Source organism: Sipha flava, unplaced genomic scaffold (genome assembly GCF_003268045.1).
Source record: "Sipha flava isolate LNK unplaced genomic scaffold, YSA_version1 32_pilon_pilon, whole genome shotgun sequence".
Lineage (NCBI taxonomy): Eukaryota > Metazoa > Arthropoda > Insecta > Hemiptera > Aphididae > Sipha > Sipha flava.
The window spans coordinates 1,228,504-1,243,030 of record NW_020273018.1 but is presented as its reverse complement, the minus strand read 5'-3'; the positions used below and the strand labels follow the sequence as shown (position 1 = coordinate 1,243,030).

Sequence of the window (14,527 nt, the reverse complement as noted above, 5' to 3'; positions counted from 1 at the left end):
ATTCACTTTTCTTATCTGAATGTAAATTACTTATATAATTGTTCAACCACATTTTCACAAAAGTATTCTGCTTCAAAATAATTTTTTTCAAATGAAATTAATCTATTAAGATAAAAAAATTGAACAAGACATATATTAATACTATCATCTGTAATTCTTACAATTTTATCATATTTTTTGTTTTCAATTAAATTTTTTTTGTTTATACTGAAACATATTTTAATTCAAAAATGTAATTATTTATTTTTAAGGAAACGTAAGATCTGGCTTGCCACCGTTGAAACTGCCACCATTTGGGACAGAAATTAATGGTGTAACCATAAGTTTTATTGATATGTGTATGGATCTTGGATCTTCTATTATATTAGTACCAGTGATTGCTGTCCTTGGAAATGTAGCTATCGCTAAAGCATTTTGTATGTACTAACTTTACTTGTATAATTTTAATTTCTTTTAAACTGTCTATATTATTTAATATTATAATATTAATAGCTAGTGGAAGCTCTATTGATGCTACACAAGAACTTTATTGTTTGGGTGTATGTAATTTATTGGGTTCATTTGTTTCTTCAATGCCAGTTACTGGATCATTTTCAAGAAGTGCAGTGAATCATGCTAGTGGTGTACGAACACCCATGGGTGGATTGTACACAGGTAAAATATTAAAATTAAATGAAATTTTTAAAATATTTATTAACTATTTAATTAATATTAAATATTTATTAACTTATAAACTTAGGTGTACTTATTATTTTGGCGTTGAGTTTACTGACACCATATTTTTACTTTATACCCAAAGCAGTCCTAGCAGCAGTCATCATTAGTGCTGTTATTTTTATGATTGAATATGAGATTGTTAAACCTATGTGGAAATCAAGCAGTAAGTTATACTCATAAATTAAATTATACCAATGTTGCTAAATAGTGATGGCGTTACAAACATTTGTTATTACCACAGTAATTATTAAACCACCTAATATTGGTGTACAGTGCCGTAACTAGACCACTCAAGATGGTCCTTGTGCAAATCTAATCCTTTAGACCCCTAATCATCAAATGTTTTTGAGAATTTGACCTTTTAAGGCTCCATAATATATTGTTTGAGGACCGAGGCCTGTGTGCAATGCACTGCACAACCGGTTTTTACGGCACCTTCCAAACGGACCAAGGTTCCATTTTAATATTGCCATGGTTTAATTGTAAATACATTTTTTCTATGTTCAAATTTAGTTGAAAGAAATATTTTCTAAATTAAATAAATAAAAGCTTTATTCAAAATAAAAACATATGAGTGTTATCAAATTTTAAAATTTTTCTAATACTTATACATTTTTATTTATTAGAATAAATTCCTATTATGCGAGTCAAGATTTAATGATAGAAAAATAAACATAATTGCTTAGAATTTAATAAAATTTATTAGATATCAATATATAATTATTTCTTGCAGGTTTCCGCATTCCAGTCAAATATTTTGAATTATTTAATGGCGGTGTTTGATATATCAGTAGTAGAAGTAGTAAAAAACTTTTTGTTCTTAGAAGAATCATATACAAACTATTTTATTAAATAAATAATACATTTTTCCCTGATATGTAATACATTGGGAATACCATTGCTATCATCTCGTCAATAAGATGCTGTTGAGCACTTTATAACCTCGCTCTTAGATGGTACTATAGATGCATTCCCCTCTAACATAAGTTTTTTATATCCCTTCCTTCTTCTCCAGAAGACTCTCCCTTTTCCTTGTTCTAACTCACAAATAATCCTATGAACAAAATCACCCCTTACATAGAATGCTTCGTAATTTAAATATTCATCATTTTGATTTTAATGTGTAATTAAATATACAAGTTATAAATTTGCTGTACTACTATTATATACTATACTATTAGGTAGGTTAAGTTATTACCATTAGTTCATTGTTGTGTTTTCTACATGTTCTATGTTCCTGTGTATTATTTTTATCGGTTACTTGTAATCTAATACTTAATCAGTATACTTAAAATTGCCATTTGGTGTTTATAAATAAATAATAATATTAATAATAAATTTATACCTAATATGGCAGCACTTGATTTTAGAATTTTTTAATTTAATTTCTTTTGATTAATTTAGTCAAACTATTATTTACATTATATTCTATTAGATAAATAGAAATAATTATTTCAAATTAAAACTTAATTTGTATTATAGTTTAAAATTTATATTCAAATAAAATTATAATAATTATAATTATTATAATTGTTTATGGGTACAGTTAGATTTGTTACCTTTAGCATGTGTATTAATAAGTTTTCTTGTTGCCTAAAAATATGATAGTATATTTTTATATTATAAAGGGGATAACAATTATATAATTTAAAATATCTATGAATAATTTATAATGGCTTCAATTAAAATTATATGAAAAAAAGTGAAAATTCACTTAAGTACAACATTTAGAACTTGAAGAATTATTGTTTCTAAAATAAGTGTTTGTGACACAATTGAAAAAATTAACAACATTATGTCTTAAACATATTTTTTATTTAAAGGAAAAGACTTGATTCCGACATTTGCAACATTTGTCTTATGCCTGGGCGTTGGTGTAGAACTTGGAATTTTAATTGGTGTTACTATAAACATAATGCTTCTACTTATACCATCAGCTAGACCATTTTTGCAAATTGAAATGAAAAAAGTATGATTATAATTATAGCTTATGGAGTATCTACATTTTACACTATTTGACAAAATTTTTTTTTGCTGTTGATTAATGGAAACTGTTTAATTTATAAAGTACCTACATTCAACTTAAAATCAAATTTACTTACCAGAATTTTCATAATTACAGTTAAATTCCGGATTGGATTATTTACTTGTTACACCAGAAAACAGTATTTATTTCCCCGCTGTAGACTTTATACGTGCTAAAACTGATAGAGCTGCTGTTAAAATGGGACAGTCAAAACTTCCTGTTGTGATTGATTGTAAACACATACATGAAGCAGATTTTACAGCTGCCAAAGTAAGTTGTAAATATTTAATATCAGTGCACCATCATAAATAGTATTACTAATGAGTTCAAAATCATAATTTTTAATCAGTCAAATTCATAATAATTGTAAATTTATATTTTAATTTATAAAAATAGTTTTTAGATAAATTTACATGATTATAAAAAAATTTTATTTGGGGAATTTTAGTCTCCACTGATGAATTTCATTAGTAATCTTTTTTAAGTTCTCTAATGTCCTCATTTTAAAGGATGTATGATGGGTTTAATGAATTTTTATTGTATGATGACATCTATACCAGAAGTATTCAAACTGTGCATTGTGGCTCTGAGGAATATCGCGGACATTAGCAAAGAGAACCTTATCTTATAATCTAAAACCAATAATTTATTCATTCATCTGGAAATGTTATTAAGCAATACTATAGGTGGCAGGACACCAACATTAAATACATTTATTGAAACAAAACATTGCAAAAACATTTTAGAGCGACTGTAGGATAATCTTCTATGATCGACCTCTTACGATATCTTATTACTTGACTCGTTGGGTTGGAGTGCTTACATGTAGTCTGGCAGGATGCATGTTGGTCAGATGAACTCCCTCTAAGCCACTAAAAAACCCAATATTACCTTTATATGTATATATATTTAATTATAAGTTTTTACCATAAACATAATAATATATATTATATTCACATTAAATATGGAAAACGTTTTGTGAAATTAGCATTGATGGAGTTCATTCTTTATATAATCTGTATATGTCATATAATAAATAAATAAATTTATATTCATATTTTAATATTTAACTATTATTTTTTAATAATTTTAATAATTTGGAATCTGTTAAAATATTTTGAAGACAAAGGAGCCATGGGAAAAAAAAAGTAAATACCTCTGGTCTACCTTTTAGAAGTTTAAAGTTAAAAGTCCTTACCATAAAAATATTTATATACTTTATTATTTCTTACAGGTATCTTATAATGAAGGTTTGCCATATTAATTAAATTTAATATTACAATAGTCATATATTTGTAATTCTAGGGCATTGCTGGATTAATAATGGATTTCAAGAGACGAAAACAACTATTATGTTTTTATAATTTAAGGCAAAGTGTCTTAGCTGTGTGGCAAGGTGTTTGTGGTGATGAAATTCTTCATTGCTGTACATATGATGAATTAGAACAAACACTCAATGGTAAGATTAGATCATGTGACTATTTATAAATTTTTATTTATATATCACAAAGTAACATTTAATTGCAAATAATACAAATAATTTAAAAATACACCTAGAATTAATTTGTCCTAGATATCAACTCTTTCGAAAATCCAACAGAATTAAAGGACATAGTACATATAACATCTCAGCAGTCTCATGAAGTTCCCTTATTAAACAGAAGACAACATTAAACACTTTAATTTCTTATAGTATTATTTTCCTACATGTTGAATTTAATTGTAATTCAATTATTTAAAATGATATGAGTACTTATTTGCTCAAATTAATATAGATATATATCTATATATATATATATATATATATATATATTAATATTTGATAATACTTTATTTGTTATGTATACAAACATTGTTCATTTGTCAAAAAATAGGAACTAAAAATACATATTTTATTTTTTCACAATTATATATGATTCAATTATTTTTAAACATTGATCTGAGTAATGATATTTTAAAATAAAATGATTGTACATATTATTTATGAGAAAATTTTTTTTATTTTTTATTTTTAATCTGTAATAAGATACAAATTAAATTTATTTTTAATACTGTATATAATTTTCATAATATATTGATTTATTTAAAAAGAGTTTGTATATTCCATGTTCCGATCCTTAATCCAATCTGGTATGACTGTCCAAGGCTTGGTAGTAAGATTATTTTTTGAAAGACTTGGTAAAAATGTGTAAAAGGTCTTAAAGGCCTATAGAGCCTCTTGAAATGGCGTGACCCACAGTTCCCCGACTCTGGATCCGTCCCTGAGTGGAGCATTATGTGACACACCGTATCGGGTCGTCCATCACGGGCCGAGACCTTGTGAGGCCAGAATCATGTGGATTTATGTTTTTTGGAAATTGATTCATAAAAAATTCAATTGATACATGATATGTTTATTTACAAACACACAATTAATAACATTATAAATGAATGAAATCATGACAAAAACAGACATTTATCATATGACCAAGAAAAATATGATATTTATAGAATTTAATCCCATCAGCTCCTTTGGACGATTACCGGGATTCAGTAATAATAAAATACGTCTATAATAATTTTGACCTCGCCATGGGTCTATGTCTCGGATCAACATTAAAACAGTATTCTTCTCCGGTGATTATATATATAAAAAAATCATAATTTACCACATTAACAAAAAATGGGCGATAAAAAAATGAAATAAATAAATAAGGGTCCCAGCTAAAGTATAATTATGTCATCGTCCAAAAACGCAATAAAGAATTATCACACGTTAGAATTTCTAGGGCGTCGTTCCTGAGACACGTCGAAGAACGGTGTTGTTCAGCGGCCCATGATGTTGCTTCGACGGTGGAAGAAACGAGACAGCCGTTTTACGGAAATGCGTTTTCTGTGACAGGTTCCCATCTCAACGGACCGGTACAGATTTACAAAGGTGAAACTAGGAATTTTTACGCCCGGGGAAAATGTTAAAATTACGCCCTATCATAGACCGATAATCAAATACTCTTCTCGAGAATATCTTCTCCTATAATTAATATGCAATCGTACTTATTGAGTTTTAACCTAATAACAGTATTTAACAAAGTTAAAAATATCAAATCAGTTGTTGATAATTACACCCTCTAACAATTTACGCTCGGGGATGAACGCCATCTTTTAACTCATAGTTCCACCACTGTAGATTTATACAGTCATATTGCGGTTCTGGTCGATGGACCTGAACGAGTGGCCACGAAAAGGAAAAGAACATTTGGTCATCACAATACGAACACGTCCGGAAACGTCTGCATCGCTCACGTTACGGCGAGAAATGAGCTTCGTATTGTAGCGTACGAATTCGTACGTTCGCGCATACATCACGCGGATAATCATCATTGGTATTCATATTTTACACCCGTAAAAATGTACATAAGTCAAACGGACTTACGAACGACATCAGTAACAATGCGGCTGTACCGTGGTCATTTGATTTGGCTGTGTTAGTGTTTATCAAGTTGTTGTTTTTTTTTCCCCATCTCTCACCAGTAGGTACCGATATTACATCGACAAGTGGCAGACATACAGGAAAACGAGTAAAGGCTAAAAGTTTATAATCCCAATACAGAGCCAGAAGCGTTGTCAAGATTTTTTTTTCAGGAGAGGGGGGAGTATATGGAAATTTGTTCAAAAACAAACCACTGGGCTAAGTATTCTTTTATAAAAACAACATACGATAAATTACAACACATTTGTACTATATGTAACGCGTGGAAAACGATAACGGATTAAAAAAATATTTATTGATTATATTTATGTATTTGATTGTTACCAACATTCATAACTTGTAGCTCTAAAAATAAATTTTATAGACGCGATAATATGCTCTTATAAACATACATACCTAAAAGAACATATTCTGTTGCTCTTTTAGGAAACCGAGAAAAAATATCGATCTATTCTGCACAATATAACTCCAGAAAATGTAGTCCCGACGTCGAAAAACATGATATCACTGCCAACAAACAGATGATTGTCTGAAAAAAGTAGTTGAACTCTTATTTCAAATGACCAATGATGCTGTCGTCCACACCGAAGTCAATTTGGATATTTGGCTATCACAGTACTACGGCAAGGCTAAAAGTGGTTTACAGTTCGGCCGTAACGTTCAACATGAACACACGTACGTTGTATCGTTCGCAATCCGACATTACTCCGGGCGCTTATTAATTATTAATTGTCATTACGATATGCATTGGTTTCAATTAATAACGTCACTACGAAGTACGAATAACAATGTCCAGAAAACGGTCCCTGTCTCGCCTCGCACTGAAACGTATAATTCGCTCACACTGGTATACAGTGTATATTTACATATGATATATGCAGTGCTCGAGTTGAGGGTGAACGCAGGGGTACGGAGTACACCGACTAATTTTCAGAAATTTTAGCGTCCCCCTGCTATTATTACGTTATAATTATAACGTTCAACAAGTTTTGGGGATGCTCTTTTTTTTTTAAAGTAAATAGTCCCCCTTCTTTAATTTTGCCAAGTCGAGCACTGGATGTATGTGAATTCACCACAACCGCTTCGTCGTACCCGCCACCGAAATGAGTAATAACAATTTCATTTCTACGTCCTCAACTAACGCTGCTGACGACCACAACAGTCTGTCTCGCATAGATTACAAATTGGCCCTTCTATAAAAACGTAAAATCATATTTCTTCGTCTTCATCACCACTGTTCAAATACTAACTGTACCTAACCAAATGGTTCTAACAAAAAAGGTTTAACTATTATTTATTATTTTAGGTAAAATATCATTATATGTATTTTAGAACGAAGTAGCATTTTTTATTGGGGAACATCGGCTATAGACAGCCGTACTGTGAGAATTTTTTTAGTATTTCGTGGATTCGTGAATTCTCATTTTTTAAATATATATAAATATTAAAATTATTACTATCCATGTTATTAATATTTATTACTTCACTATACTAAATATCACTTGTTACTGAGCTATGTTTTATGTTTTACATATATTTACTTATTATTATTTGTTAATGATGTAATGTTTTGCTCTACGATAAATAAATAAATAAAAAATACATTTTCTAAACGTTTTGTAATCAACAATATATATATATATATATATATGTATAACTGTAAAATATTTACAGTAGATATTATATTATTACACATGTTATATATTAATATTATATTTCATCAATACAAAATGGGATGAAAATATTAAATTATGATTGATAATAGTATACGCATATCATCACATGTTTTTTTACTTCAACCTATAACCAAAATGTAAATTTTTTAACCAAAGATAAAACATTTCACAGCACTCGGTCACTAATTATTAACTCATCAATAAGTGTTCTATTTAAAAAATTAATATTCATCATTGATTTGTATAGTAGTCTGCCATCTGCTATCCTTGAAACGAGACATTTTATTCGAAGAAGACTTGGTAAAATATAAGCGGGCACTAAGAAGGTAAATATAATGGATTTATGTAAAGAGATCAAGTGAATGCATGTTTGATTATAGTTCGATTAAATGCACACATTTTTTTTTTACTCTTCAACTTTTTATCATTTAAAACTAGTATTTTCGGTTTAATGGTAGTAATATAACAAATAAAATAACACTCTTTATTTATCTTGAGTTTAACTTTAGTTAGTAATTACATTTGTATATATCTGATCATTCTGATTATAATTATATAATATTAATTAATAAAAAAATCGATTTTTGTTTTTAAAAATAAGTTAAGAAATGTATGAGTTTCCTAAATAGATTATTAAAACATACAATCATGATTTATTTTAATTTATTAATTACTAAAACAAATTAGTGTAAATCTGTGTATATATTATTTATATTATATTAATTTACATTATAATACAAAGCAGGTAGTGTACATTAAAATAAAAACATAGGAAAACTATGAATTATAATATGTTTTATTTATTTAATATAATTTTAACGCTTTAAATAACAAAATTAATGGATAAAAATCGGAACAAGTTCTAAAATTTACAAAACTCAATCTAGTAGATTTTTCAAGTTATGTTTTATTTAAAAATTGTAGGCACAAATGACATAAGGTGTATGACGATTATCTTCTAAAGTAATCAATATAATATAATTAATTGAATAATTGTGCAAAAATTTATAAAATCTTAATAGGTATACACATATTTTATATTACATTAAATTTTTTTTTTTTTAATGTATTTATTTAGTTTAAAATACATCAGAAAATGAATAGGCACTCTTACAAGTTTTTAATATTTAATATAATATAGCATTTATGTAATTGATAATGACTAATAAATAATATTTAATTTTATAACATTTAATAACTTAAATAATGTAATTGACTAATGTTTATAAAGAAATCAAAGATTTCAATCATTTGATAAACAATTAGAGAAGGAATTAAGTATAAGCATTAAAACATTTAATGAGATTTATTGATAAGAGATTTGATTTTTTACATTGCTGATAATTATGGGAAGTTTGTTGAGAGATTATTTAAAAGGACAGTAAATAGAGAGATTATAGGATTTAATAAGGTTTTAAGTTCGTTCAAAATTCTTGGCATAGAATTAAAAATATTGTATGTTGGTTTGGTGGCTGTTGTACTGGCGTATGATGGATATGATGAGGTATTGGATACATGACGATTTAGGCAAGTGTAAACTCGCCTAAAAAGTACAATAGTAAATTCCCCTAAAACCATTTTGCTATTAAATGATATGTAAATAAATATTGTAAATTCCCCTGAAATATATTGCTACTGAATTTATGCTAATTATATTATATTAGGTATTTATATTTTTATATTAGAATAATTTGGTGTAATTCAGAGAACACTACTTGGAGGTGGTTCCAATGTTCCCCAAAAATTGTTTTTTCTGGTATGAGCATATAATAGTACGTTTTCTGAGGATGTATTAAGTTTGATGTTTTACCTTTTTTAGTTTATTTATGCATTTTAACAGTTTTTGTAATTATACAATTTTTGTGTGATGCTATATGTACACCAAAACATAGTATAAATATTAGTGCCGGATCAAGGGCTATTGCCACCTTGCAGCAAATAATGTTTGCCCCCCTCCACCTCAAAGAAATAAAATTTAAGTGAAACCAAAAAAAAAAAATTCCTGGTTTCTATGTATAAATTAAAAAAATAAAATATTATAAATTATAGGTTAAATATAATAATTAATCTACATAAACCAGTAGCATACCCAGGATTCATTTAATGGGGATGTTTTAAAATTTAATAGACTTATGGTAAGTGGGGTGCTCTCCACTTCCCGTATTACATTAATGAATACCATGTATTTATATAAATTATTATATAAATGAAAACGATTATATTAAGGCAGTATATGTAAAATCTACAAGTTGTATATAACGTTTCTTCAAATTACGCTGTAAGTAAATTTGCAATCTGGTGAAATACCATAAAATTCAATCGAGGGGGGTGTTCTGACACCCATATCACCTCCCTAAATACGCCCCTGACTGAAACTAAAAAGTATAAATAGGTATATGTTTAATGCCACAGAATAGTTTTGCAAAGAATTTTTTTTCAACTATTTTCAACTAATGGAAAATACTGACAAAATATAATTATATTATTAATAAATTGGTTCCAAATATACAGATAATAATTAAAGTAATTTATAATATTAACGCCAATTAAAAAAAAACTATAACCATATAACTATATATATATATATTATATATATTATTATTTTTTTTATAATATTATTTATTTTTCTTTAAATATATTTTTTATGGATTTAATAGTTACAAGTTTTTATGTTAGTTCTTCTCACTTCATTTCCTCAACAAAATCAGATTCTGTGCATAAAATTTATAAATTGGACATTTTTTCTTGTATTAATGACGATCTTAAATAATTTTTTCGAGGCTATTTTATTTATGCCGCCCTAGAGCAAATAATTTTTTTGTACCAAGGTTAAACCGGCCCTGATAAGTATACATCTAATTGGGAAACTAAGATTTTTGGTACAATTTTTAGTTGAATGATCTTCGCCATATTTACTTTAAATCTTAAAAGCTATTTATAAGGAATTCTCTTTTTGATAATTCGCTAACTAATAACTAATAGTCAACACAATAGTTGTATATTTAACTATTTAATTCACATTTACTTTTGTTCAATGTATATCTAAGTTTTATTCTAGGTATTTTTAGATTGCTTAACTCGGATCACGGTATATTTATTATCTAAAATGGACAAGAGACTATTGAATGTCAGCGTATTGGGATTAGGTTTTATGTTTGTTTTCACTTCTTTTCAAACCGTCAGCAATGTCGAGGTAAGTTACTAAAATATCATAGTTTGAATTTATTGACTAAAATAATTTAAACAGTATTTTAAGCTATGTATTATGAGCATTAACTATGTATTTAGTTGATGGAAAAATGGTTTTGTGATAAAATTTGATATAGTTCATTATTTGAAAATAAAATAACTATGTATAAAAAAAATGTTGAGAAATTTTAAATGTACAAAATATATTTATTTCGAAACATTAAAATATAATATTTTTTATATTAATAAATACTAACAGCGTATTCGGTAAAATTAATATAATATTAAAAATATCTACATAAGGAGATATATAATTGAAATTTAAAACCATAATGTTATAGAAAACTGTATTGAAAGGTATTGAAAAAGAAAATCCTTCGTTTACCGGTGACGGATATACGAGTCTATGCATCATTTATGGAGTGTTTGCCGTGTTCAACTGGTTGGCTCCGGCAATTATCAATGTGATCGGAAGTCGGAAGTCAATATACTTAGGGTCAATATGTTACGTGTGCGTGTAATGAACATTTTCGTGATATGTGTTGTTGTTCGATGTAAACCACTTAAATTAATATTGGTTTCAATTTCGATTCTATTTACAGGGCCTTTTTGACGCCATTTATTTGGCCGTCCACTATTCTACTGTACACTATGTCTGCGGTGATAGGTTTCGGCACGTCAATTATCTGGACTGGACAGGGAACTTACCTCACTCTAAACTCAGACCCGTCAACCATATCTAGAAATTCCGGCATATTTTGGGCTATGTCGAATATCAGGTTTTGATATTTTTAATTTTTTATTCATTATACTATATTATAATACGTGTAAATTTGTTAAATACAAATTTTATATCAATGGTTTATACATAAGGTATGAGTATGTACTCTAAGTGTATCATATTGTGAATATGGTATTTGTCCCTGAAATATATTCAATATGTATGAAGTAATTCATAGAAACGTTAAAAATTAACAAAATTCCATTTGGAACAAATATCGGTTTTATTTAATTATTTTGATCATAACAATGATGATAAACCCACAGAGGATTAACATTCTAATGAATTGTATGAATTTAATAATTTATATCATATATATATATGTCATGTGATATACTGCTTGCGTAAACACGTACAAATTAAATATAATTTTCTTCTTCTTAGAGTTTATTGAGCCTTTGAGATCAACCCGTCTTATAACCAAGCTTCCATCCTTCTCTATCCAGTGCTAGAGTTCTCCAATTGGAATAACCTCCCATTTGTTCAACATCTTTTTTTATAACAAATTCCCACCGCATTCTTGGTCTTCCCAAGGACCTTTTACTTACAGGATTTTATTCAATCACTGCATGCAGTAGTGGATTTTTCCTCCTCCTCTAATTAAATATAATACTATGGGAAATATTTATATACTTATACGCATAACTTTCATAAGTCACATTTATGCCTACCAATGGGCACGTAAAATATATGTACCTATATTAAATCGATTTTACCCCATGTGCATATAGTATTTGTGTTGGAAATATGTTTATGATATTGGTGCTTCGTGATAAGAGCGATTTGGATGAAACGGTCAGGCGTTTGGTGTTCACCGTGTTGGCTGTGGTGTGCGCTTTTGGCACATTGATTTTGATCGTTTTGCGGCCGTCGTTAGACGCCGAAGGAAGGGAAAACGAAGTGAAAAAAGGTGTAATGGCGGTGAACCCCAAACAAGAACTGAAAGCCTCGATGAGACTTTTGCTGACCACAGATATGAGCCTGCTGAGCATAATATTCTTTTTTACAGGTAAGTGAGATGTATCCCCAACAACCATTACACTATACGATACATACGAGAGTATAATGCATCTACTAGTACTATCATACATGTAACCACATACAATATATATATATATATATATATATATATTGTCGATTTGCTACCAAACTATCTAGTAAAATGTGTGTGTACGTTGTTCTTGCGCAGGTCTGCACGTATCTCTATGCAGCGGCGTGTACACTTCGTGTATCGCTTTCACAACGACCATGGGCACCAACTCCAAACAACTGTTAGGTTACACGGGAATCGTGATTGGAGTCGGAGAAGTCCTTGGTTCGAAAAAACAATATTCATACACACAAATGTATTCGTGGTAACATACGCTTGATATTCATTGACAATATCGAAAACGATTGCAGGTGGTCTGTTGTGTAGCGTGCTGGGCAGAAAATCGGCTAGCTCCAGCGCAAATTTTAATGGCTTAAGTCGTTCGGTTGTAATAATCACCAGTTTTTTCGTCAACGTTGTAGCGTATGGATTGATCTTCGTAAACCTCCCAAATGATTCTCCCTTCGGCGACACTCACACTAAATCATTCATCGAACCAAGGTACTAGTAACCATGTAGATTTTCCAATACGTTATCACACCGAAGATAAATTTAAAGAAGTTAAAAGAAATAAATGATAAAATGTTTATACATTCTCGTATGCGTATTTTCAGACCGTATTTGGCCATTTTTTGTGGTTTTCTTCTGGGCTTAGGCGACAGTGGATTCACAACACAAATTTACAATATTATTGGAGTAAAGTACTCGGATAACAGCGCTTCTGCCACGTCATTATTTATGTTTATGCATGTAATTGGTTACAACTGTCTCATTAAGTGAACTTTAATTGTTTTTATAATTTATACAACCCTGTTTACAGGCAATATCAGCGGCCATCAGTTTTTTTTACAGTAACCAGTTTGGATTGTACATACAACTATTCATATTGGCAACCACAATGACCGTGGGCACTCTATCGTTCCTTAAAGTAGATGCATCTATTTTAGTTTAATTATATTGAAAAACCATTCATAAATTATCACACGTGCGTTCATGCACGTACAATGTATTATGATAAAATATGCATAAGTGTAGTGCTTGATCAAGGTTATTTGATATCCAAAACAAATTCATTAAAATATTATCGTCTCCTTTGAAAGTTTTTGGCTTTTTGGTTTTCTATGTGATTTTGTTGATAACTCACTAACAACAATTTTGAAAACTAAAGTTATGACTCATAACTATCAAATAAATTATTATGTTCTTTAATTTTAAATAAATAAATAAATCCATATAAATATAATTCTCATATAACTTAATTAAGTATATTTGCTTTTATAAAATAATAAATATTTATTAACTTGTCTTATTTTTGTACACAATATTAAAATGGATTAGAAAGTTTTTAGTGGAAAACATATAGAAAAACTTTTTTTAATAATTGATCGATTAATAATATTCGTCAACAATTTATAACGATTAAATCGAGTACTTTTAGAAAAATCTATCATTGATTATTGCTCGTAAAATGCATTTAACCTTTTATGAATTCCTAAAACTCTTCATAAATAAATGTTTCAATAAATCAAATTTATTAATAAGTAACCATATAGTGTTATTTTAATTCAAATTGTCAAAA

At 28.5% G+C, this 14,527-nt stretch overlaps 2 protein-coding genes across 4 annotated transcripts in view; both read left to right on the top strand.

Annotated features, from left to right (window-relative positions):
- Positions 1 to 4,502, top strand: part of LOC112686916 (sodium-independent sulfate anion transporter-like) — a 29,413-nt gene extending 24,911 nt beyond the window's left edge. The window contains exons 6-12 of the mRNA XM_025559407.1: positions 252 to 416; positions 493 to 654; positions 740 to 880; positions 2,541 to 2,686; positions 2,840 to 3,013; positions 4,049 to 4,202; positions 4,317 to 4,502. Coding sequence (XP_025415192.1) covers positions 252 to 416; positions 493 to 654; positions 740 to 880; positions 2,541 to 2,686; positions 2,840 to 3,013; positions 4,049 to 4,202; positions 4,317 to 4,417 — 1,043 coding nt within the window. The 3' untranslated portion in view covers positions 4,418 to 4,502. The remainder of the gene's footprint in view (positions 1 to 251; positions 417 to 492; positions 655 to 739; positions 881 to 2,540; positions 2,687 to 2,839; positions 3,014 to 4,048; positions 4,203 to 4,316) is intronic.
- A 3,597-nt stretch (positions 4,503 to 8,099) lies between these two features.
- LOC112687011 (UNC93-like protein MFSD11) lies at positions 8,100 to 14,121 on the top strand. 3 transcript variants are annotated; one of them, XM_025559518.1, is made up of 9 exons: positions 8,100 to 8,214; positions 10,957 to 11,081; positions 11,419 to 11,588; positions 11,680 to 11,856; positions 12,590 to 12,867; positions 13,048 to 13,173; positions 13,260 to 13,449; positions 13,563 to 13,698; positions 13,769 to 14,121. In XM_025559518.1, the coding sequence occupies exons 2-9, from the start codon at positions 10,995 to 10,997 to the stop codon at positions 13,898 to 13,900; spliced, it is 1,296 nt and encodes a 431-aa protein (XP_025415303.1). In that variant the 5' UTR covers positions 8,100 to 8,214; positions 10,957 to 10,994; the 3' UTR covers positions 13,901 to 14,121. The 3 variants fall into 3 exon arrangements, with proteins under 3 accessions (XP_025415303.1, XP_025415301.1, XP_025415302.1); XM_025559516.1 differs by having other exon boundaries at positions 10,947 to 11,081; XM_025559517.1 differs by having other exon boundaries at positions 10,936 to 11,081.
- Positions 14,122 to 14,527: the final 406 nt, after the last annotated feature.